The sequence below is a fragment of the Acartia tonsa genome, chromosome 6 (assembly GCF_053477335.1).
Source record: "Acartia tonsa isolate MP-2025a chromosome 6, ASM5347733v1, whole genome shotgun sequence".
Lineage (NCBI taxonomy): Eukaryota > Metazoa > Arthropoda > Copepoda > Calanoida > Acartiidae > Acartia > Acartia tonsa.
In genome coordinates this window covers 8,982,822-9,010,472 of record NC_137265.1, presented here as the reverse complement: position 1 = coordinate 9,010,472, position 27,651 = coordinate 8,982,822, and the positions used below count along the sequence as shown (strand labels likewise).

Sequence of the window (27,651 nt, the reverse complement as noted above, 5' to 3'; positions counted from 1 at the left end):
TATTGTTACAATAGTCCAGCATTGACGTCAACCTCTGCACCAGTCATGTAGCTGCTCTTGTCGGAGGCAAGGAATGCGGCAACCTCCGCAATATCTTCTGGGTCTCCGAGATCGCCAAGAGGCCGCCCAACTATCTTCTCAAATACTCTGAAAGTTTGTTTATCAGAATAATAAAGATCACAGTCCATAACTAATATGTCAGATGCGCGACATAGATAGTTAGAGTGTGGGAATGCCTTGGTCCAAAACAGGCGCAACTCATTACCATGTACAGTTAGGACTTCTAGACAAAGGTGGTGCAATCAAACAGTTGGTTGTCTAATGGGTGTTACCTTACTGTCCCATGAATTTTATACCAGATTATCATGTACAAGTGAAAATCAAAGCTGGCTAAAATATCAATTCACCCCAATCCGCGCTCCTCCTATTGAATGAACGAACTAACTAATAAATAATGTCTATGTTAGCAACCTAATTTTACGCGATTTTCTACACACATTTGTCAAGGTAAAACTTAAATAACTAAAATAATTTAAGCATAATTGATAGAATAAAAAATTTAAACTGCAGATTCATATCAAGTTTCGTACTGAAGTTTTTTTATTCATGTTTCTGAGGGAATATTTCAAATTTTTCGTATTATTTGACAATTTCCCACGGGAGGGTTGTGTTACCCCTCAAAATAGCTAGAAACATTCACTGGACCTAAGAGTAGCTTCACTGTAAAGGAGAACCATATCGGTTTAGTGGTTAGTGTAATCCTTCAAGACAGACAGTCTTCCTGTTACTTTATTATAAGGCTATTCTGATTGAACCTTGCAGTGATGGTTTCGGGTTGAGTGTCAGGTTTTAGTTTGAGCGAAATCTGAGATCTCGCCATCAGTTTCATCTAGGTAAAGACACACTTATCAGGAAGGAAGGGGACAATAGCCTGTTTATTACACTAGTCCCCAGAGTTTTTAATAACATTTTCTTATTCGTTGGCTAAACAATTTTGGAACTTTTTTTTTATTTTGATTGGTTGATTCATTGAGTATCGAAACGTATCAACAATAATAACAGAAAAGGTAGTTTTGTGTATCGTCATTGGGTGTGTACATCAATTTATTGGGCATTGTCTTATTCCTTTAGATCGCACGATTATTCTTTATTATAAATATCAAGAATGATAACTTCCATAAAAGCGAAACTCTGAAATTAAACGGTAGCACAAACGAACATGGGGACTTGTAAAACATGAAAAGCAGAATATTAAAAAACAATGCAACTAGATGTTAGGAGTCCAGCCGCTAGTATACATCAAAGAACAAGTGCATTTTTACAGATTTAATAAATTCTCAAGTGTTTTTAGTTTATGTCGCGAGTTGATATATTTCAACAAGAAAAGAATATTTCAAATATTAATCAATGATAGGTTTAGATCTAAGTCGTTTTTATCGAATAATCATATTTGACAGAGAGATGGGACAATAGGCTGTTTATGATACTAGTCCCCAAAGTTTTACAATATCGTTTCTTATTTGTTGGCCTAACAACTCTAGAGACTTTAGTTCTTATGATTGGTTGGCTCATTTAGTTGAGTGTTCAAACGTTACACTCACTTATTTTAATCTACAGAGGGGGTCATTTTGTATCATCAATGGGGATGAACATCAATTTATCGCCGATTGTCTTATCCCTTTAGGTCCCTGACCTTTAATAAATTTTCAAGTGTTTTTAGTTTATGTCACGAGTTGATATATTTCAACAGTGAAAACATATTCGGCGTTATCCTCTTAGAAATTTTTTTCTTCAATTTTTTTCAATTTTGTGCAAAGTAACACACCTCAAAACTCATCCAAAAATTTAAATCAAAGAACATAAATAAATAGTTGAACTACGGATATCTTCAAAGAAAATAATGAAATAAAAATTTTATTCTTAATTCGAACAGTACAAAGATAAAATATGCAATAATAATGGCTACTTATAAAACAGTTCTACATACATACAGTATTATTTTATCACAGTGTTCTAATATGTAAAGGCACGTTTATATAAAGGGATAGTTCCAACAAATTTATTAAAATTTAAAATTGGTGATTTCAGTATTTTTTATTACTTAATGATAGGAACTATAGGCATGTAGAAAAATACTATAATTAGGTAATAATAGGTATACATATAAGTGAATATTTGGAGTGGTCGATTCCCTCATCCCACTGAAATCAAGGGCCACTAGAGGCCTCTAGGGGCGTAGCCTCTTTTAAGCAATACGTCAATAATATGATTAAATAGTAAGCAATCAAGCTTAAAATATTAATGACACCTTAACGTAAACATAACAGTTGATAATGAAAAATGGAAAAGCAGCTACTCTTAAACTCACTTTCATCATTCACTTAGCTATGGTTGAGTTGTTTGACAAGGATGTGAAGGTGACATTGGGTTGCTTATTACACTAGTCCCCAAAGTCTTATTTCTTTTCGTTTTCTTATTTGTTGGCTTTAAAAACTTGGGAGACCCTTGAATTTTGATTGGTTGTTTTTTTATTAAGTTGAGTATACCAACGTTTCAACCACCAATTGTAATCTAGAGAAGTGGTGATTTTGTAGATCATCATTGGGGATGTACATCAATATATCTGTCATTGTCTTATCCCTTTAAATCCCTGATAACATCGCTTTGAGCATTAGTAACAGACAGAATACAAGTAATTTTATCCAAATATAATAATATTTCTCTGAATAAATTAGAAATATATTTCTAAAATTCTATGAAAACTCGTAGAAATTTTTGAATGAATATTTGTAAAATAACAAAATGAGGGAGGGCGGAAATGCGACTTTTTAAAATCAACAAAAAAAAGATCCCAGTCATGAATTAGTTAAAGTACTATGATAAAAAGTAATTTTTTTTGTCTCGATCTTAAAATTTTCCTAAACTAAACTGATTTAATTCTCCTGTATAGGGAAGCTTCACGTAGGTCTCTGGGTGGTTTAGACTATTTTTATTTCCCCCTTAAACGTGGAGCCCATAAATGCAACGAACCGCAGCCTCTAGTAAAATACAAAGTAGAACATTAGTGTAACCATTGCTGCCCCTCCCACGGTCAAAAAGTTGACACATATGATATACCCTCCCCCCCCCCCCCCCCTTTTTCAAATAAGTATAATCTGTCAATTTGAAAATACATCAAATGGATCAAATAAATTAAACTCAAAATTATAGTTTTAACAATTTTTTCAAAGCTTTTTCCCTAAATATACAAAACAAAATCTAAAGGGGCAAATCCATGAAGAGTGTTTGAAATGCAGGGATATAAAGGGATAAGACAATCGCCGATAAGTTGATGTACATCTCCAATGATGATAAACAAAATTACCCCTTCTGTAGATCAAAATTATTCAATGAAACGGATGGACACTCAACTAAATTTTTCAAAATTTAATAAATGTCCCCAAAATTGTTAAGCCAACGAATAAGAAAACGTTAATATAAAACTTTGGGGACTAGTGTAATATACAACCTAATGTCTCCTCCCACCGTGCATTAAAATTTGTTATTTAGAAATGGAATACATTATGAAGACAATCAGGAAAAATATATAACAAACAAATACTTAATTTAAACATTGAGGATGAAAAATACTGGATCCAATATTTGCAAATTTTAATATTCTTTGTTTAACTATCCCTTTACATTTAATCTTACTTTATAATACAAATAATTGATTTGACAAAAGATTGGATAAGGGTTGCGCTGGATACCGGATATCCGTATAATTTCTAATACCGGATATCTGGCCGGATAACTGGATATTGAAGTAGAGAAAAAAATTGTCTTCATAAAATGGTGTTTTATTATATAAAAAATGGCTAAAACTTAAAAATTAAGTAACTATTAAGTTATCAGGTATCCGGTCGGATATTGAAACTGGCCAGATATCCGGCTCAACCCTAGCTTATATGTGGCTACATGTCTAGACCTCCAGTAACCTCCAGGACTGCTCCAGTCATCAGTGATGACTTTTCACTGGCTGCAATCATTACATTTTATTTGCTTTTGATCAAGTACAACTTTATAGGGAGGGCGGAGACATTGGACAATAAATTAGACTGTTACCCATAGTTTTACAACAACGCTATCTTATTCGTTGAATTAAAAACTTTTGGAACTTTTCTTAAATTTTATTGGTTGGTTTATAACTAAAAGTGTACAAACATTTCAACCAATATCGCCCATTGTCTTATACCTAAAGTCTCTGGCAACTTTATGTCATAAAATCATTTTTTTTCTAAGAAACCATCCAATATGTAAGCTGTGATAAAAATAAAGATAATAAAGATAAAATGATGTTTTTTTTACAACATGTGTCAAAAGCAATCCTAGAAAGGCAGCAACTTCAGCAATTTCAACGGGATCACCGAGTCTACCCAGAGGGATCCGGGGAATTAACTGATCCTTAATCTTGAAATAAAATATTAGAAATGAGGTGGAAAAATTGAGGGGCAAACAACTGAACTGATATCTTTCTTAACTATTGAGTGTTTGTTTTTTTAGATGAAATTAATATTTAATGTGTTGCACTTAAAAAACACAGATAAATAAAAATAAAACAAAAATAAATTATTGTATCTAATAGTAATAAAGCTCATACAAAATCAAACATGTTGTTATAAGGTTTAGATAACAAAACTGATATTTTAAGCAGGGATGCGGAGCCGGAGCCGCTATATTTTGCTGGAGCTGCAGCTGTTATTTTCATAGCGCCTCAGGCTCCGGGGATAATTAAAAAATATCTAGAAAAAAAGATTTTTATAGCTTGATTAAACTTAATGTTTAAATTTTATAATTTGTAAACCCTTTTAAATGTTTCAAGTCCATTTTTCTAAAAAAATTACCTTTTAAAACCTTCAAAAGTCATAAATATCAAATAGACTTTAAATTTTTTTCAGCTTTACAATATATTATCATTTCAAAATTGTTACTGTTGTTGTGCTACTTATGGATATAATTGTCCTTGTTTGTCTTTTTCAAAGTTTAAGTACTAAGAATGAATAGATGCATTACAGAGACGATAAAATATTCTAACGTTTTATTTATTTTTCTCAGCTCTGTGGTTGTTTTTATTATTTCTATGGTAAAAGTTTGATATTACAATATTGAGTTTCTAGGATTTTAGTTAGTATAACATATCTCCCCCCCCCCCCACCCCCTTTATTGATATATAATTGGATGGAAGGAGTAAGAAAACTTTCTTAATATCTTCCTTATTTTAATAAACCTCTTTGTTTAAAAACTAAGCCTAGTTCTGTAATCATTTTTTAAGTTTAAAATTAATATATTCGTGTGGCTTTGACTTAAACAAAGCAACTGATATACTGTGTTTTCCTTTAGTTATGCCTAGCCCTGCGGTACTAACTTTTACCCACCCTAAGTTAACCTGACCTAACCTTCGTTGATAAAATTGTCTAATTTGCTGTGTGGGGGGGGGGGGGGAGGGGTGGGGGGTCTACTGTCTGCTTAGAGGAATATTTCCTAGTTTAGAAATGTAGAGAAAAAAACAGGTCACGTCATCATTAATGGATAATATTTATTTCATATTGATTATTTATTTATCATTGTGTTAAATGTCAAACAGATTTTCCTTGTGTTTTAAAAAAAAACTAGCTGCTAATCCCCTAGCATATAGGGGCTTTGTTGTATTCGAAGGGACAGTGAGGGGCTTGAAAAACTGCTTAAAAACATCCCAAGACATAAATATGAAAACAATCTTTGTTAATCTATGTGAAGCTTACCTACCTAACGAATTTTAAAAGTTTTTGGGTACCAGTGTAGTTAAGAGTCCAATGTCCCCACCCTCCCTAGAAAATAAGAGGGAGGCAAAAAAACCCTTAACAATCATGTAACATTGGAAATAGTATATATACTAGGTTGCTAATATGGACCTCATTTATTGGTCAGTTCGTTCATCCAATAGGACGGGGAGAGGATGGGGAGATAGTTATTCAAACCCTCTACAAGTTTCACTTTATTAGAGTACATGATAATCTGGTGTAAGATCCCAGTAATAATAAATCCATTTGGCTGACTAAACTTTGAACTAATCTTTAAAATAAGTTATAAATATAACGAAAAAAGGATGACAACATCCGTAAAATCAAAGCCCTGAAACGGTATGACAGACGAACATTAACACTTGTATAGTGTCAGAACTGAATATATACAAAATATAAATATGTAAGTTTTGACAAAATTATACGTAAATTTGTTTCAAAACTTCTTAAATACAAAATACTGTTGAAGGACATACTGACATTTTTAGGACTTGATTATAGAGATGCTTCGCTTATAATATTGTATCTTATTGATATAGGAATCAATAACGGACGATTATATCACATAAAAAATTGTTGTTAAAAAACAACATGTTTAAAATGGACTTAGGGACATTCTGGTAACGATTATAGAGTTGCTATAAAATTTTACAAAAACAATTTTGCCTCACTTTAGAGACCATAATTTTTAAAAGCGAAGCTTTTCTATAATTAGGGTCGGTCCGTACGTCCGTCCGTCCGTCCGAGATAGTAAGCTTTTATTCGTTAATTTAGGCATGTTAGAATGTCCTATCGATCTCAAACTTTGCATAGTAATTCCTCTAGTAGTTTAGTCTACGATTTAGAAAGCGTAGCAACTCTATAATCAATACCAGAATGTCCGTACGTTCATTTTAAACATGTTGATTATTTCTTCTTTTTTAACAACAAATTTTTATGTGATGTAATTATCCGTTTGATCTGATTTTTGGTATATTGATTCCAGGGACAACAAAGAACAATACTTTAAGCGAAGCAACTCTATAATCAAGTCCTAAAGATGTAAGTATGTCCATAAATATTATCCTGTATCAAGCAGTTTTTGACAAATTTACTTACAATTTTGCTTCGACTCTTATACTTTTATATTCTGATTATTCAGTTCAGACACTATAAAAGTGTTAATGTCCGTTTGTCCTACCGATTCAGTGCTTCGCTTTTATGGATGTTGTCATCCTTGTTTTTAAAGAATCCACCTCAGGAGTAGATAAATCTTTTTTTACCTAACCAAGTATCTTTATTTCTCATACAAAATATTTGGGTATAGTTCCTTTCGTGACATCGCACCTTAAGGGGCGATTCTTCGTATTTTTCACAGTAGGTTTTCTCCTATTTCTAACCCCTGCGGGGGGCTCTAACCATGCGGGGCCAATTACCTTACAATGTGGGGCAATCACCTAACCCAATATAACCTAACCTAACCTAAAATAACCTATAAAAAGCTATCTTAAAAATACGAAAAATCGCCCCTTAAGGTGCGATGTCACGAAAGGGACTATTCCCAAATATTTTTCTATACTATTTCATCTATACTTTTCCACTTAAACTGAACTAGGTAGGTACGTCTTGTATATCTATTCTATTCTAGATATTTTAGAAGGGAGTGCACAATAACTAAAAAATATTTGCAACATCATGCACGAGGTACCAAATAGCGGAAATTTATAATTTAGGGGAAGATTACACTTTTGTTTACTGTCCTATTCCCCCCAGGTATCTTGAGGGCTAAGACAATGGAAGATAAATTGACATGAACTCTCAAATGATATTAACCAAAATTACTTCTTCTGTAGATTAAAATATTTGCTTGAAAAGTTTTAATACTACGTTAGTATGGAATCAACCAAAGTTCTTAGGCCAACGAATAAGATAACGTGGTCAAAAACTTTGGGTGCCAGAGTTATTTATGGTCCAATTTACCCTTCCTCCCTGATACACTTGGAATACGTTTTAAAAGGTTAAAGACAACTCATATTTGTAACATTTCTTTAGACATAATTTAGATTAGTTTTAAACACAAAATTAGCAATGAACTATGGGGGGCGTTGCCACAAAAGGGACTATTCCCCAAATTTTATATAATATAAATTGTAAAATCAAACACAAACCCTCAACGGGATCGACAATCCTGCTATTTGTAACAGGGAGTTGTAAGAGGAGGGTGAAGGTTAGTGGATGTTAAAGACATAGATAAACTAAGATTTGTAGAGTAGGTGCGTAACTGAAAAATAATTACCTTTTCAGGTACTACGTCTGTCATTGGAGTCTTGATAAACCCGGGTAGAATAACGTTCACCCTAAAAAATTAAAAATCTATGAAATTTTCTTTAAATAATGTACATCTATCGTAAAGTATTGAATAGAGTTGTCCACAGGTAGGAAAATGAAAATAGAGGATTAATTCTTAATTAGCAGTGTTTCGGAGCCGGAGCCGGGAGCAGCAACATTTTTGGTGGAGCCGGAGCCGTATTTTTCGTTAAAAACGGCTCCGGCTCCAGATTAGCTAAAAATGATTTTTTAAAGTAATATTATAATTTGGCAACGGGGTATTTCCTTATAATAAACTGAAAAACTATTGTTTCTTAACACATAGACACACATCCTTTTACTTTTATATAGCTTTAATTAAATAAAAGCGAAATATTTTATATTATTTATTTTATTTTATCAAATTCAATAATGAACAAAAATTGATATATTAATTTCAAGGTAGGAGCCGGAGCAGGAGCCGCATCAAAATTAAACGGCTCCGATACCCTGTTAATTAGTTAGGTATCTTTTATCTCATTTTTAAGGACTTTTTTTGTTGAAATCCGAATCCGTCAGCGTTGGTCTATTGGGCACTTTAAGTGATAACGGACGGCCCAATTGCCAGGGTTGTCATATTGGGCACTTTTTTGATATTGGGCGGCCCAATTGCCCAAAAGGGTTTTCGGCGGGTTTTGGGCTCCCGAAAGTGGTTTTGGGCACCCTTTTTGGGCAAATGTCGTAAAAAGCATATAAAAAGGATATAAAATAGCCTAAAACCATACAGAGACTTATTATTAGAAATAAAATAGCCTCAGGACCTATAAAAGCTCCACTGGAAAGGAGAACCATATCGGTTTAGTAGTTAGCGAAATCCTTCTCTAGATACAAAAAAAAAGCTTACTAACTAGCGATTACGTCCCTAGAGGCCTCTAGGGGCACTTGAGAATTATCAGATTTGAAAAGAAAAAGTAAAAAAAAATTTTTAGAGGAATATTTTTTTTTTGAAAGGTGGGTTGCCTCCCCCTATTTTTATTTTCAGTTTAAAAAAAATTTAAATTTTTTTTTTTTTGGGGGGGGATGTAATTTATTTTCTAGGGGCGATTTCTCTTAGGGGGGTGGTGGAACCCTCCCCTAAAATAGTTTTAAACTTTCTTAGAACCTATGAGAAGCTACCCTGTTAACCGCCTGCCCAAAAGGACCTTATATTGGGCGGCCCAAAACCGCCCGCCCAAAATGACAACCCTGCCAATTGCCCAAAAGGGGTTTTGGGCAAATGTCATAAAAAGAACATTTTTACTTACAGAAAAACTCTTATAGGTAAATTTATATAGTAATTAATCAATGTCAACAACAATTCCTATTGGGGTTAGCAAGATCCTTCACTGGAAAGGAGAACCAAATCGGTTCAGCGGTTAGCGAAATCCTTCTCTAGACACAAAGAAGGATTACTTCCTTATATAATAGTTAATATCACCCAAAAAATAGGCCCCCCTCTCTTTTTTATTCTCCCCTCCCCTTTTTTTCATACCCCAAAAACGGGGAGTGCCCAAATCTGCCCAAAAGGACCGATAAAGGGCGGCCCAAAACCGCCTGCTCGAAATGAGTTTCGGGACGGACCAACACTGAAATCATTAACAAGTTTTAAAAAACTAGGTATAATGTATAAAATGGTCCATTATTAAAGATTTCCCGCAAATTTGTATTGGATAATTTATATCTCAAAGTTGGTTACCAATATAATTTAGAGTCAATTGTCCCCTTCCACCCAGGTTAGTATACATTATACCCTAAAGCACAAAAAGCTATGGATTAATTGTAGAGTGGCGAAACTAAAAAAAAACGATTTGTAAAAAGCTGCAAATGACATATCTATTAAAAGTTTTGAATTTGGCCAGCTGTAAATCAATTAATCATCATCCTGTTAAACATTTAAATATAATGTAGTATATTTAGCTATTTGTATTTTTAAAATCACAGCAAATCATTAAAAAGAAGTTCTTTTTTGCCTTTTTTTATTGAAAAATGGTGTGTTAGCATTTAGTCAAATGCGCTTGTTAAGAACAGTTTGACTTAACAGCGCATTTGACTAAACGCTAACACAACTTTACGAAAATAAGCGAAAAAATGACCATCTTTATTGTTGATTTCGAACATAAATAAAAATTTTTTTTTGACCTGTTGTTTAGTTCATGTAGAAAATAACAATAAAATCATGGATATACGGACAAGTAGATTTAACGAGCATTTGTTAAAATCTAGAATATAACGATAAAATCTTAAAACCTTTCATCACGAAATCTTTCTAATGTATTTTTACATCTTTTTATTTATATTTTCTAGCATGACTAGCAGAACGACGGACAAAGTAAATTACATACTGGATGCTTGTTGGTATAAGAAATCATCACACAAAAATTCTGCCATCTAGCATCTAAGTCAACCTAATTTCCTCCATAGCACTATGGACTGACTGACGGACGGACAGACAAAGTGAATTAAAAAACAGCTTCGCTAATAAAAAACGGAGTTAAAAATTGCACCCTTACCTAATACCAAACTGACCAAGCTCTTTAGCAGCAGTTTTAGTAAACCCAATAACTCCAGCCTTAAAATATTTTAGTCAAAATAATAAATGTATATTGTATATTAGCATAGATGTATGTATAACGCCAGACAACTACCTGGTTCCAGGGGTTAGGACCTTTTTCGTCTGATGGCAAATTGTTTTCTGCTCTTTTGTAGCTGATATTTAAATACCCAATTGAAAGTCGACACAAGGTTCTCCACCCCATGAACATATACTTATTTAATATTTAATCCTAATCTATTCTTTTACTTTGATGTCAATAATAAAAAGATCCTCGGAAATTTGTTTAAAAAATGAAGAAAATAAAAATATGATAAGTATAATGGTATAAGTTTACCTTCGAAGCTGAATAATTTGCCTGGCCCATATTACCAGTTTTACCTAAAAGAACAAGAGCAAGTGATGTTTAAAACTTTCCAAGAATGAATATAAACATTTTTTGCATTTATTTGAAGCATTGACCTTTATAATACTAATCCAAAATAAATTAAATTTTACCATGTTTTTATGCGTAATATTTGATTTTAATATAATGCGTAATATGTGTGTAAACTGATCTGGTATCAAGGAGGGAGGCGGAAGTGACACTTTTTAAAACCAAAACTAAAAGTCAAAGGAACTCAACTAAATGAAGAGTTACATCTCTGAGATTTTACATTGCAGTTGTTTTAAAGAGGTACAATATGGAACTGTGACGAAATGGCGTTGGAACCGCCGCTCCCACCGAAAACCGCCGTATTCCGCCGAATTATTTTTGCCTTTTCTCGCCATATTCAAATATAAAGAACGACAGGAAAGTGGAAGGCTGCTAATGCAGGAGAAAAAAAGTGTGGTTTTACTAGAAGTATGATGCCGTTCATATATTTGCAAGTGTCTAGTGAAAATATAAGGGAAATTTTTATGAAAAAAAAGTTTATCTCAGATGATTCAAAATTGTCTAGTTTGACGAGAAAAGGCAACAAAAAAATTCGGCGGGAAACGGCGGTTTTCGGCAGAAGCGGCGGTTCCACTGCCGTTTCTTCAAAGTTCCATATTGTACCTCTTTAAAGCAGCTGCCATGCCAAATCTCAGAACTGTAACTCTTTATTTAGTTGAGTTCCTTTGTCTTTTAGTTTTGGTTTCAAGAAGTGTCACTTCCGCCCCCTCCCTTTGAACATATCTATAATACAAAGTAGAACGATGTCTGTTTGTTTGTCTGTCTGTCTGTTTGTTTGTAGCGAAGGATACACCCCCAACCCTCCCCCAAAAATGAAAAATACCCCCCCCCCCCCTTAAAATTTTTTCTTTTCTTTATAAAACTAAAATTAAAATAGTGGGTCGACTAACCCCCCCTAAAAAAAAATTCCCCCCCTCCCAAATTTTTTTTTTTTAATTTTCTCTTAAATCTAAAATACGAAAAATTGGTTTGATTGAACCTCTTGGGGCAAAGCCCCTAGAGGCTAGGGGCGAAGCCGCTAGTGAATGATAAATCATTAATGTACACCTGATTTTTTTTAGCATTTGACGATTAAAGACACTTTGAACTCAAAAAAAGGTTTAATAGAATTTCGACTAAAAATGCTGGAAAATTTTTCACTTTTCTTTGATTTAGGATAGCCTGCTGAAACATAATTTTTTTCGTTAATAAAGCAATGATTAATGGTGAACTAGTATATTTTTAAAGAAAATACGGGTTTAGTCCCTTTCGTAACAACGCCTCTTAAGTTTCGTCGTTTTTTTTCACAGCAGCTTTTCTTCTATTTGTAGACCCTGCGGGGTCAATTGCCTAACCCTGCGGGGAAAGCTACTATGAAAATACGACGAAACGGCCCCTTTAAGAGGCGTTGCTACGCGTTCGTGCATAGTCCCCTTTAGAAAACTAATCTTCGTGAACATTTTTTTCAAACAAACATAACAAAATTCAACTAGAACTTTATTTCAGCTGACGACAACCTGACAAAAGAGACTTGTAGGAATAGCTTTAATTAAAAATTCTCACCTACAATACTGGCAATATTGACTATGGAGCCTTTTATTTTTCCATCCTGTTATCAAACATTCAATTCAGAAATAAGACTTTTTACATTATAAATTTTTGATAATTTGATTTATCTTCAATAGGGAAGAGCCAATTTTTTAACAAACAAAAACTGTGACTTTGTATGACGGTAGTTTTCCAGGGATCTAAAGGAATAAGGCAATGGCCGTTAAATGGGTGTACGTACATCTCCAATGATAATACACAAAATATTACTTCAATGGATTACAATTAGTTGTTGAGACGTTGGAACATTCAACTGAATGATTTGACCAATCAAAATTCACTAGGAGTCCCAAAATATGTAAACAGCGAATGAGAACGTTTTTATAAAACTTTGAGGACTAGTGTAATAAACAGCCCATTGTCTCCTTTCTCTCAGTTTGCTTTCATGTAAAACATTAAAACCACAACCTCCAGGTAAAGTTGTCCCAAAACTGTCAAGTTTTATGCAATGCTTTTAAAAATTGTTGAAATTTTTAACATAACAAAGACAATTTATCGTCTATTACTCATTCCCTGCAGGAAGGGGGGAAGGGATATAGGGCTGTTCATTACACCAGTCCCCAAAGTTTTATATTCATTTTCTTATTGGTTTGTTGGACAACTTTGGGGATATTTGATTGGTTGGTTCATTAAGTTGAATGTCCACACGTTTCAACCACCAATTGTTTAATACAAAAGGGTTAATTTTATGAACAATCATTGGGGATATACATTAACTTATCGGCAATTGTCTTATCCCTTTAGATCCCTGTTTTCCCTGAATTTCTATAGATATTTAATATAGACAGCTTTCCGCGGATATTATAAGGAAAAATTTAAAGATTTAAACCAGTTTTGTTAACCCAGAGGGGCCGAAGGTCCTGGCTAACTAAACTGGTTTTTATTTTTAATTAGAAAATCATGGAAAATTGTGTGTAATACGATGCTATTTATAATTTTTCAGTATTCCTGAGAACTGGTTCTAATCCAGTGGATATTAATCGGTTTCAAATATAAATATTTTACATATAAAAACTTGAGAAATTGCGAGAAAATTTTTAAAAATCTTAATTAAAATTTCAATTGCGAAATATAGATTTTCTTTATAATTTAAATTAATTTATTTTTTGCAAAACATTGAAAAACACAATAAAAGACTTCCTAGAAATAACAAGGATGACAACATCCATAAATGCGAAGCACTGAAACTGTAGGACAAAAGGCCATTAACACTTATAAAATGTCAGAACTGAATAATCAGAATATAAATGTATTCGAGTCAAAGCAAAATTGTAAGTAAATTTGTTGGAAAACTGCTTGATACAGGATAATGTTTATGGACATTAGGGTGGGTCGATTTTGGACATTTTTTTTCTGAGGCCAAAGCGGGGATCTGCACTCAATTTATATAGATATAATACACCTCTGGATGATTTAAAATTTATCCTAAGTCTTAAAACCGCTGACGACCAGACATTCAATTGTATAGCTATTTGTAAATGGGAGTCAAAAATTTATTGAATCAGAACTATGGCTTCATGGTGCTCCCTGGAAATGCCTTGAGGAGCTGAATCAGGAACTTTTGTCCGTTTCAAAAAATCTCGTTCCTAGCATGAGAAAATCTAAAAAACCTCTACAAATTGGACAATTCTCAATAAACCTTTAAAAATTTTGGTTTTTTAGTGATTTCAAAGGCTAGGAACGAGATATTTTGAAACGGACAAAAGTTCCTGATTCAGCTTATCAAGGCCTTTCCAGGGAGCACCATGAAGCCATAGTTCTGATTCAAAAAAAAAATTTGAATGTCGTCTTAACATACTAATAAGTAATGAATTATATTTTTAAGTGGTCGTGTTCTAAAACTCAATTTTTAAAATTCTTTTTCGGTCAGAAATGTTTTTAAGGTTAATTTTATCTGTTGCATATCCCCGCTTGGTCTAATTCCGATATGAACCCACCCTAATGGACATACTTACATTTTTAGGACTTGATTATAGAGTTGCTTCGCTTATAACATTATACTTTGTTGTCCCAGGAATCAACATATCAAAAATCAGATCAATCGGATAATTAGATCACATAAAAATTTGATGTTAAAAAATCAACATGTTTAAAATGGACGTACGGACTTTCTGGTAACGATTATAGAGTTGCTTTGCTTTCTCACTCGTACCTAACTCCTATAGGAATCATCATCTGAAGTTTGAAATCGATAGGACAATTCTAACATGACTAAATTAACGAAAAGAGCTATCCGTTACGTACGGGCGGACGGACTGACCGACCCAAATTATAGAAAAGCTTCGCTTTTGAAAATATCTTATATCAATATGGAAAATATCTAATAACATTTTTTATATTTAATCAAATAATTTTCATTATAAACTGACTAGACATCCGAACTCTAAAAAAATTCTCAGGGAAAGTTGATAAAAGATTGTTAGGCGACAGGGATCTAAGGGATAAGACGATAACGTAAAAATTAATTACATCCCAAATTACGAATTCTGAAGATTACAATTAGTGGTTGAAGCGTTAGGACATTCAACTTAATGAACCAACCGATCAAAATTCAATAAAAGTCCTCAAAGTTGTTGAGACAACGAACAAAAAAACATTATTAAGAAACCTTGGCGACAAGTGTAATAAACAGCCCATTGTCCCCTCAATCTCTGAAAAAACTGCTAAAAATTCAATACACTTAAAATTCGGTTAATTCTTCAACAGAAATAAAGATTAATAAAAACATCCCGGACAATAAATTATGAGAAGCATACAAAAAAAAACTAATATTTCAATTGATGTGGTTTAATCTAAAGCAGTTCATAACTTTTAATTACAAATCAATCAATAAGAAAGTTAAAATCATTTTCTGCCTATCTTGGTATCATATTAGTTGTAGAGTAGCTGCGGTTCTAAAATTCAATTTCAATTAGGATTCGGTCCCTGGATTTTAAACTTGTTTCAATCATATACTTTTTTTATTTTAATATCCGCGGAAAGATGTATACAGTGCTATGCAATAAATAAATATTACAAAGTACAGATTAGAACAGAACAACCTTACTTAAGATTCAGTGGTAGAATGAGAATTTAGTTTTATTATACGAATTATACTTTCTGTATAATACTTATCTAAATGTTCGTTTATATAAAAGTTTTAATTAAAATATATAAGAGAATATTTTTAGAAATTTAGAAGAATTTTTAGAAATTCAAGAATATTTAGAGAAAAATTAGTTGATAAAGTTTATTTTAAAGACTTTTCTGAGATATTAAACATGTATTCAATTCAGGGAGGGAGGGGACATTGGGCTGTTTAATACCCAAGTCCCCAACGTTTTAGAATAACGTTTTCTTATTCGTTAGCTTAACAAATTTGGGGACTATTATTGAATTTTTATTGGTTGGTTCATTGAGTTATATGGCATTGTGCCTATTTGCCAGGGATCTAAAGGGATAAGACAATGGCCGTTAAATTGATGTAGGTACATGCCCAATGTTAATACACAAAATTACTCCTTTTATAGATTACAATTAGTGGTTGAAATGTAAAGACACTTAATTTAATAAAACAACCAATCAAAAGTCCCTAAAGTTGTTAAGCAAACGAATAAGAAAACGTTATTATAAAACTTTGGGGACTTGTGTAATAAACAGCCTATTTTCCTCCTATTTGCCAACATAATATACCTATCGGACGTGAATACACACCATTATACAAGAATTAATTAAAAATCGATTCTTAATTAGATGATTATAATAAACTCTTATTAGTGGACCTTTTAACTAATTATTATAATTAAATGTATGATAATCAGATAAAATAAAGTATTATATGTATATCATGTACAATAAAAATAAAAATAAGGATGACAACATCCTTAAACGCGAAGCACTGAAACGGTAGGACAAACGGACATTAACACTTGTATACCTAGTGTCAGAACTGAATAATCAAAATATGAATGTAAAAGAGCCAAAGCAAAATTATAAGTAAATTTGTTACAAAACTTCTTAAATACAAAATACTGTTTAAGGACATACTTACATTTTTAAGACTTGATTATAGAGATGCTTCCCTTCTAACATTTTTCTTTATTCAATACTAGCGGCTACGCCCCTAGAAGCCTCTAGGGGCACTGGTAGGAAGGGGAAAAGTTGACATTATCTCATTTTAAATTTGAGTTTCAAAAGAGTTTAAAAAAAAAAAAAAATTTTTTGGGGGGGGGTGTAGAACCCTCCCAAAAATAGTTAAAAACCTTCCCAGAACCTATAAGAAGCTTCACAGTAAAGGAGAACAATATCGGTTCAGCGGTTAGCGAGATCCTTTGGGACAGACAAAAAACGTTTACTACTTTATATAATAGGATTCCAAAAATCAGATCAATCGGACATTCTGGTAATGATTACAGAGTTGCTACGCATTCTAAATCGTACCTAATTACTAAAGGAATCACCATGCAAAGTTTGAAATCGATAAGACAATTCTAACATGCCTAAATTAACGAAAAAAAGCTATCCATCACGGACGGACGTACGGACGGACCGACCCTAATTATAGAAAAGCTTCGCTTTTAATTATCATGGTGAAAGGGAATAATAACTTTACAGTATGACTTCGAAACCGATTAATATCCACTGGAGTAAAACCGGTTCTAAGCAATACGGAAATATTTAGTAAAGTATCATTTTGCAGACAACACTTAAATAAAAATCATAATATTAATACCAGTTTTGTTGTCATCTTGCATCTTGGGGCTTACAAAACTTATTAAAAACTTAAAAATTCTTATTTAAATATCCGTGGAAAGCTGTTTATAATATGTATGGTGCGATAAGATAAATAATATAATATGTACATTAAGATATATAAGTTTTCCGGAATTTTAATGTTAGGGGGAGATTTGAAATCTGCATCAAATTTTAAGGATTTTTTATAAAATTCGTTTTTTGTATAATTCTTTATCTAAAAGCGGAAATGCATTTTAAGTTAATTAATTTTGACCAATAGGAAAGGTGGATTTTAAACTACCTGCGCTCTAATTGGTTGAATGATGTACGCCATCCAATCAAACCGCAGATTTTTTAAATCCACCAATCACAGATGCCAAAATTAATTAACTTAAATTGCATTTCCGCTTTCAGATAAAGAATTATAGAAAAAACGAATTTTATAAAAAATCCTCAAAATTTGATGCAGATTTCAAATCCCCCCCTAACTTTAAAATTCCGGAAAACTTATATATCTTAATGTACATTGTAAATAAACAGAGTTAATGTAAATATAGCACTTAACAAATCTATCAATAAACTTTAAGACTTGTAGTTGTAGGAAATTATTGTTTTATTAGAAAATTTGGATCTACTGCAGTTCACGGTAAAATATTGCTGGCAACGAATAATACCAAAAATCTATGAATTTTAAAGGCTGCTAGCTGCCAAACGGCTGAACGTACAGATCATACCCGAACACCATTTTAAGCGGTATAAGAAGGCCTACAAATAATCTGGAATAGCCAAGATCCAATGATGCACAGAAAAAGCTTCACTGAAGAAAAAACGCGTAAAATAGGCCTTTTTTTGCGCATTTCTCTGAACTGCGAAATAGTTATGCATAATTGATTCATGGCAATTTCAGATTATTTGTAGGCCTTCGTATGCCGCTTAAAACAATGTGCGGGCATGATCTGAACGTTCAGCTGTTTAAGGACATACTGACATTTTTAGGATATGATTATAGAGATGCTTTGCTTATAACATTGTACCTTCTTTTAATAGAAATCAGTACTCCAAAAATCAGATCAATCGGATGATTATATCACATGAAAAATTGTTATTAAAAACGTTAAAAATCAACATGTTTAAAATGGATGTACGGACATTCTGGTAGCGATTTTAGAGTTGATATGCTTTCTAAATAGGACCTAACTACTACAGGAATCATCATGCAAAGTTTGAAAGTTTGAAATTGATAGGACAATTCTAATATGCCCAAATTTAAGAATGAAGCTATCCGTTACGTACGGACCGACTGACCCTAATTATTGAAAAGCTTCGCTTTTAAAAATATTAAAAGATATATGATATACATGGATATAAAGACAGGGAAAAATTTGCTTGCTAATATACACCTTTTTATTTGTCAGTTCGCTCATCTTGAAAGAAAGGAGGGGATGGTTTAAATAGGGTGAATGGGATATATCATTATTTTAACAAACTGCGAGTATTACTTCATCAGAGTACAAGAAAATATGGTAAATCATCCAAGTAATAATATATCGATTGAATTATTAATAAAATATGAATTCACGGTTTTTCTAGCCAAAAAAAAAGATTATTAAATTCTCCTCAATGAGATTATTCTTAATACCAAATTTTAATCTTTTTGCATAAAGTTTTGAATGAATTTGGACTTCTATTGTTTTTAATCAGATACTTTTAATTTGAAACTAAAGCTACCTATTCTTATATGTTACTGCAACTATTATATGACTATAATCATATAGTATATCCTTATAATAAAGTAACAGGCTGAACAGATCGGGTTCTCCTTAACAGGGTAACTTCTCATAGGTCCCAGGAATGTTTATAACTATTTTATTGGGGGGTTTGACACCTACAACCCCCCAAAAAATAAATAATTTCCCCCCCCCCCAATTTTTTTTTTATTTTTTGACTAAAATTAAAAATGAAGGGAGAGGCACTTTTTAAAAGCGAAGCTTTTCTATAATTAGGGTCAGTCCGTCCGTCCGAAATAGATAGCTTTTATTAGTTAATTTAGGCATGTTAGAATTGTCCTATCGATTTCAAACTTTGCATAGTGATTCCTGTAGTAGATAGGTACGATTTAGAAAGCAGAGCAACTCTATAATCATTACCAGAATGTCCGTACGTCCATTTTAAGCATGTTGATTTTTCTACTTTTTTAACAACAAATTTTTATGTGATCTAATTAACCGTTTGATCTGATTTTTGGTATATTGATTCCTGGGACAACAAAGAACAATATTATAAGCGAAGCAACTCTATAATCAAGTCCTAAAATGTAAGTATGTCCTTAAACAATATCCTGTATTTAAGCAGTTTTTCATCAGATTTTCTTACAATTTTGTTTCCTTCGACTTTTAAACATTTATATTCTAATTTCTGATTATTCAGTTCTCACACTATAAAGAGTTAATTTTCGTTTGTCCTAAATTTTCAGTGCTTCGCTTTTATGGATGTTGTCATCCTTGTTTTCTTTTAAAATCTAAAATAAGAAATTGGGTTATCAAATCCTTATACTAAAGTAACAGGATGTTTGTGTGTCTGTGTGTTTGTTTGTACCGAAGGATCTCGCTAACAACTGAACCGATCGGGTTCTCCTTAACAGGGTAGCTTCTCAATGGTCCCGGGAAGGTTTAAAACTATTTTCTGGGGGGGGTGGGACACCCCCAACCCCCACCAAAAAATGAAAAATCCCCCCCCCCAAAAAAATCTAAAATAAGAAATTGAGTTATCAAATTCCACTCTCCTCTCCTCAAGTACCTCCAGAGGCCTCTAGGGGCGTAGCCGCTAGTCTTATAATAAAGTAACAGGATGTTTGTCTGTGTGTTTGTATGTTTGTACCGAAGGATCTCGCTAACCGCTGAATCGATTGGGTTCTCCTTAACAGGGTAGCTTCTCATAAGTCCCGGGAAGGTTTATAACGGATAGCTTTTTTCGTTAATTTAGGCATGTTAGAATTGTCCTATCGATTCAAACTTTGCATAACGATTCCTGTGTAGTTAGGTAAGATTTAGAAAGCGTAGTAACTCTATAATCGTTACCAGAATGTCCGTACGTCCATTAAACATGTTGATTTTTAACTTTTTTAACAACAAATTTTTATGTGATATACCTATTAATCCGATTAATCTGATTTTTGGAGTACTGATTCCTATTACAACAAGGTACAATTTTATAAGCGAAGCATCTCTATAATCAAGTCATAAAAATGTAAGTATGTCCTTAAACAGCATTCTGTATTTGAGAAGTTTTGTAACGTATAATATACGTATAATTTTGTCAAAACTTTTCTATTCATATTTTGCATATACAGTTCTGACACTCTACAAGAATTAATGCTCGTCTGTCGAACCGTTTCAGAGCTTCGCTTTTATGGATGTTGTCATCCTTGTTTTTTTGTCAAAAATACAGTGTCTATACTTTTGCTAGTTGTTGAAATGGCATATTTTGCATATACAGTTCTGACACTCTACAAGAATTAATGCTTGTCTGTCGAACCATTTCAGAGCTTTGCTTTTATGGATGTTGTCATCCTTGTTTTTTGTCAAAACTACAGTGTCTATACTTTTGCTAGTTGTTGAAATGGCAGCACATCGGATTATTTTCTGTTGTAAAATATGAATAATTTTAAAACTCACTGTTGAATAGTGTAAATATCAATAGCCTATACCTTCTTCCCCTGGCAAATAAAAATTGTTCATACTAGTTTTATATTCTTAATATCGTTATGCCGTATGTATCTAACTTTTAGAAAACTTATAACGTTGGCTGAACTTTTTCTTAACGAGTATGACCATATTAATGTAAAAAATAACAACAAACATGTTGAAATTAACATTCGAACTTCGTAGTAGGTAGTAAGATCAAAATTTTTTTTTTTGACAGATTGTAACACATAATACAAACATCTAAATTGATAAGACTATTCTAACATTTCTAAACCTTTTAAAGTTTCACATTTTTACCATGTTTTTATTTGGAATTAAGATTTTTTCTCTTAGAATTGAAGCTATTAAATTATTCCTGCAAAATTTAACTTCGTAGTAATTACTAAGATGAACAGGCATATTAATTATAATATAGAAATGAATGTTTTCCTTCATTGCTGAGGCCGCAGCTTGACTCACCAGAAATGTTCCTTTCAAATTTATGTCGACAACCTAAAGTAAAAAAGCTTAATAAATATCAGGGATCGGCAGCCGCGCGTTAGTCGCTAATAGTTTTGGAAATGTTATTTCATAAAACATAAAAACTAAACTCAACCTTGATCTAATCCTTAAGTTCACAATAAAATTTTTTGGATGCTTATAAATTACTTTATAGCTCTAAAACTACTAAAACTGAGTATTGGCTCTAATGAGATTTTAGGCATTTTAAGTAGGTAAATTAACACTAGCAAAAAGGCTCTAATTTTTTATTTGTAAAATGCAGGGAGGGAGGGCACATTAAGCTGTTTATTACACTAGTCTCCGAAGTTTTATAATAACTTTTTCTTATTTGATAGCTTACCTAACCACTTATGAATTTTAATTGGTTAGTTCATTAAGTATGAAGTTCAACCAATAATTATAATCTACAGAAGGGGTAATTTTGTGTAGGTGTCATCATTTGGGATGTACATAAATTCATCGGCCATTGTCTTATCCCTTTAGATCCCTGGCAAAATTAATTCTAGTTCCAATATTTTTTCAAATGTTTCTTTTAGTACCTATTAAAAATCAATTTAGAATTTCAGAATAAATAATAATTAGAAATAATTGATATTTCCAGGGGTCTAAAGACAATGGCCGATAAATTCATGTACATCCCCAATGATGATACAAAAAGTAACGCCTCCGGTAGATTACAATTAGTAGTTAAAAAGTTAAACATTAAGATTAATGAACAAATTAATCATAATTTAATAAAAGTCCCCAAAGTAAGACAACGTTATCATAAACCTTTGGGGACTAGTGTAATAAACAGCCCAATATCCCCTCCCTCCATGTATATTTAATAAGAAATTAATCTACATGATTTTCTTATATTAATCTTCCGAAGAATCACTTAAAATAATTGATTAAATAAGAGAAGAAAAAAAAGAGAGGAAAAATCCTTTAAAATAAAATGAAAATAAGATTTTAAAAGTGAGTCAAATTATAAAAGTTGCATTTTATAAAAAAAAACAAGGATGACAACATCCATAAAAGCGAAGCTCTGAAACGGTAGGACAAACGGACATTAACACTTGTGTAATGTCAGAACTGAATAATCAGAATGCGAATGTATAAGAGTCAAAGCAAAATTGTAAGTAAATCTGTTGAAAAACTGCTTGATACAGGATAATGATTATGGACATACTTACATTTTTAGGACTTGATTATAGAGTTGCTTCGCTTATAATATTGTACTTTGTTGTCCCAGGAATCAGTATACCAAAAATCAGACCAATCAAATAATTAGGTCACATACAAATTTGTTGTTAAAAATGTAAAAAAAAATCAACATGTTTAAAATGGACGTACGGACATTAGGCAATGATTATAGAGTTGCTACGCTTTCTAACTAGTACCTAACTATTACAGGAATCACCATGCAAAATTTGAAATCGATAGGACAATTCTAACATGCCTAAATTAACGAAAAAAAACTATTAAAAAAAGTAAAAAAATCAACATGTTTAAAATGGACGTACGGACATTTTGGTAATGATTATAGAGTTGCTACGCTTTCTAAATCGTACCTAACTACTAAAGGAATCACCATGCAAAATTTGAAATCGATAGGACAATTCTAACATGTCTAAATTAACGAAAAAATCTATCCGTTACGGACGGACGGACGTACGGAAGTACCGACCCTAATTATAGAAAAGCTTCGCTTTTAAAAATGTATAGATAAAAAGTCTAATTCATTGTCTTGAATTCTCGAATGTGCAATTGTCTTTGTTTCTGAGTCAAATATATCATTTTACAGTCACAGTAATGTAGTAGAAATCTTTTGTATGACGCAGTCTTGGGCCTTGATATAATTCTTTAATCGGGTATAAACCCTTTCTTCGTATTTTCACAGTAGCTTTTCTCTTATTTCTAGCCCATGCGGGGTCAATTGCCTAACCCTGAGGGCAATCACCTAACCCAATATAACCTAACCTAAAATAACCTATCAAAAGCTGTTTTCACAATACGACGAATCGCCCCTTAAGGGACGTTTCCACGAAAAGGACTATAATCTTTACTTTCCCAACAATAAGCCGACTTATGTTATATCTGTGATTTGCTGCTATGTCAGACGGGGGATAAAAGGAGAATGCATACTAGAATTGAAAATAAGCAGGCTACAAAGTAAAGAGTATGTAACATGTGACACTTTGACGATAATAATAACCAATAACAACGTTATGGAGATATACAGATAATATTATTGTGTGTTTAATGATACTCAAAGTCTTTGAAAAAATGGCTGAAAACCTTAACTACTTAAAAATCTTGCTTAAAAATCTTGGGAAAGCTTGCCTACTCAACATCTTAGAAAATGGCGGGAAACATTAAATATTCAAGATCTTTGAAAAAGGCAGAAAAGCTTACCTTATCAAAGTCCTCCTCTTTCATTCTAAGAAACCATCCATCCTTTGTAATACCAGCAGAGTTGATAACTATATCAGGACTTCGCGAATATTCTTCAAGTATCTGAATTAAATTGATTGATTGATTAGTTCCTTATATAGAGTTTGGACCTAAGAAGACTCCTGGAGTATGACGAGACACGTTTGAAGAGACTTTCAGGGAGAGAGGGAATATGGGGCTGTTTATTACACTAGTCCCCAATGTTTTATAATAATGCTCTCTTGTTCATTGGCTTGACAACTTTGGGGACTTTTACTGAATTGTGATCGATTGGTTCATTAAGTTGTTTGTCCAAACAATTCAACCACTAAATGTAATCTACAGAAGGTGTAATTTTATGTATTATCACTGAGGATCAATTTATACTCTCATATCCCTTTAGATCCCTGAGTTAAGAAACTATATTATTTTATAGCTTTGCTTTTATGGATGTTGTCATCCACGTTATCGCGCACGTACTAATATCATATTCATATCATATCATATCATTCATAAAGTACAAAATAAATTATTTAGCAAAACATTTCAAATATTACTTTACAATTCAATAATTTATGTAGGTAGAGTTCTATAAAGTAAACATAAATACAACAAGAACATTTAAGTCCGTAAGCAGCATACCTAGTAGTTTTAAATGTTTTACCAAAAATAAAAAAGTAAATTGTTTTCCAGCATGGTTTGGAAACCGATAAATATCCCTGTATTTTACCTGAGCTGGATCTTTAAATCATTTCAATGGTGCGCCAAATCGGGGATGCGCCGAATTTCAGCAAATCACAGCGCGGCATTTCGTAAAATGCTGTGCTCTCATTGGTGGAAAGTTGGCTCACCCCGATTTGGCGCACCATTGAAATGATTTAAAGATCCAGCTCTGGTTCTCAGCCATACTGAAAAATCATGTAATTACAGACAATTTGGGTATAGTACCTTTCGGGGCCAACAAAACTTGTTTTAATCCTATGATTTTTCATCTTAATATCCGCGGAAAGTTGTCTACTATACGATGAGATAAAAAAGTATTAAAATATAGTCTAGAAACCGACTCTTTTCAGCTGGATTAGACCCGGTTTAAAGCAAAATTTTAAAAAAAACATGTATCGCAACATAATTTAGATATTTTTAATAAATAATAAAAGTAAAACAAATCCTTGTTTTGCTCATTTTTTCCTTTAAAAAATCAACTTGTTTTTAGGTACACTTTAACAACTTACCTAACACAACATCATATTTCAAAGGTTTATTTTTAAAAACGAAGCTTTTCCATAATTAGGGCCGGTCCGTCCGTACGTCTGGAACGGATAGCTTTTTTCGTTAATTTAGGCATGTTAGAATTGTCCTATCGATTTCAAACTTTGCATGGTATAGTCATTCCTTTAGAAGTTATGTACGATTTAGAAAGCGTAGCAACTTTATGATCATTACCAGAATGTCCGTATGTAAATTTTAAACATGTTGATTTTTTTACTTTTTTAACAATAAATTTTTATGTGATCTAATTATCCGATTCATCTGATTTTTGGTAAATTGATTTCTGGGACAACAAATTTACTTACAATTTTGCTTCGACTCTTATACATTTATATTCTGATTATTCAGTTCTGACACTTTAGAAGTGTTAATGTCCGTTTTTCCTACCTTTTTGCAGTGCTTTGCTATTATGGATGTTGTCATCCTTGTTATTATAAGTATAATTCGATCTAAAATAGTTTATACTTAATAAAATTAATAAACAATAAACCAGGGTTTCGGATCCGGATCCAAATCCGGATCCGCAAGGATCCGCGTATTTTCGAGTCCAAGGATCCTTGGACTCAAAAAAAATACGGAAAAAATGGAAAAATCTACCTAAATTTATATACAATCTCAGAAATTCTCTTGATGAGAGCCAATCTTTAAGGTTTAGGGTCAGACTTAAAATTAAAAGTATTTTTGACTTCGAATTAAAGAATAAATATTTTTTGAAAGGTTTGGTGATTTAATTTTTTTTGTCAAGGATCCGGAACCGGATCCGGTAGGATCCGGATCCGCACTGACCAAATTTTGAGGATCCGGATCCGCAAAAAATCAATGCGGATCCGAAACCCTGCAATAAACTATTGACAATGAAAAATTAATGTACTAGGTAGAGAATGTTTATGTTTCAAAGCGCCTTATATTAAATTGAAATTATGTAATTCATGTAATACAATGAATAATAAATAAATGTAATATCTGTACAATTTGAACAAAGTTTCATACGTTTCAAAATAGTTTGCTCTTTATTTCGAAATGTATTACAATGCAATGATAAAAGAAAAATACTAGGCCTATTTAAAAATAGTGAATTTGAAATAATTTTTAAAAAATCATTGAAAAATGCATTTCATTTGACTGAGCAGTTCAATAACAGATAGCCAGAAGTTGAAATTGAGCTAAAAATTGTTTAATTTTGCCAGGGTGGGGAAAAACCCAGGGTTTTTAAAAAAAGCCCAACCCAACCCGTAAAAACCCTTAAAACCCTGGGTTTTATTGGGTTTTTTCGGGTTTTATTGGGTTTTTTCATTTAGGAGTCAAATACATTTGATATATTGATGAAATATTAATGTTTATGTTGTTGTAGGTAAAAGGTAAGCAAGATTTCACAATAAACAAGATAGATAATGAAAAAAACTGGCATTTCGATCAATTATAAACGGTGCACAAAATATTCTATTAAGGGGGAGGGGAGGTTAAAAGCTTCAAAACATGGAACCTCCTCCTCTATTCCTAAGCTGTCAACACCTCCCCCCCCCTCCCAGAAATTATTAAGGTATTCCCCTTTTTACATCCCCTTAATAAAACCCTCTGCACGCCACTGTAACTATTTCCTTTCATAAATTGTTATGTTTTAGTTTAAAAATAAAAATCAATTATGATTATGTAATTTACACAATTTATATATCATCAATTTAGTAGCAAAGCGTTTTCTGAAATTAAGTTTTGAGAGAAAGTAATTTCATAAACATTTGAACAATAAGTAGAGCATCATTTTTATAAGGGGGGGGGGGGGTTAATGCAACCATCTCGTAATCAATGATTAAATAGCACTTAGAATTCGAATTTCGATCTGAAATTTTTCATGAGTAATCCTTGGTAGGTCTGTTTTCCCTAAATCGAACAAAAAGTTGGAAAAAGTAAGGGCTGGCGGCTCAGCCGTTTAGCCGTTTTTTTTTTGCCTATTTTAAGGGCAAATTCATCATTAATTACGTAGGAATCAACTTTTTAAAACATATTTTGGTTTAATTCATGTTAAATGATAGCAATAACCATTTAAAAAATTTCTAGTACCTACAGCAACCGGCTAGAACCGTTTGATAAGGTTTTTGAGCGACAAAAAGTATTATGTGGAGATAGGTTTTGTGACTAATTTGCTCTTAAGATAGCCGAAAAATGGCAAAACATCTGAGCTGCCAGCCGTTAGCCATTACTTTTCCAACTTACCAAGGATTATTCATGCAAAATTTCAGATCAAAATTCAAATTCTAAGTGCCATTTAATCATTGATTACGAGATGGTTGCATTAAACCCCCCCCCCCCCCCCTTACTTCATATTTTTTTTTA

At 32.5% G+C, this 27,651-nt stretch overlaps 1 protein-coding gene across 2 annotated transcripts in view; it reads right to left on the bottom strand.

Moving 5' to 3' along the window:
• The window catches only part of LOC145321758 ((3R)-3-hydroxyacyl-CoA dehydrogenase-like), a 40,354-nt gene continuing 12,703 nt past the window's right edge, over positions 1-27,651 (bottom strand). Inside the window, exons 4-11 of one of the 2 annotated variants that reach the window (XM_080163341.1) lie at positions 24,034-24,135; positions 21,567-21,627; positions 12,674-12,721; positions 11,033-11,076; positions 10,655-10,713; positions 8,095-8,155; positions 816-889; positions 1-147 (exon numbers count right to left, since the gene is read on the bottom strand). In XM_080163341.1, coding sequence (XP_080019467.1) covers positions 6-147; positions 816-889; positions 8,095-8,155; positions 10,655-10,713; positions 11,033-11,076; positions 12,674-12,721; positions 21,567-21,627; positions 24,034-24,135 — 591 coding nt within the window. In that variant the 3' untranslated portion in view covers positions 1-5. Of the gene's footprint in view, positions 148-815; positions 890-3,843; positions 4,021-4,369; positions 4,450-8,094; positions 8,156-10,654; positions 10,714-11,032; positions 11,077-12,673; positions 12,722-21,566; positions 21,628-24,033; positions 24,136-27,651 lie in introns of those variants that run through there. The other variant, XM_080163342.1, reaches the window with a different exon arrangement.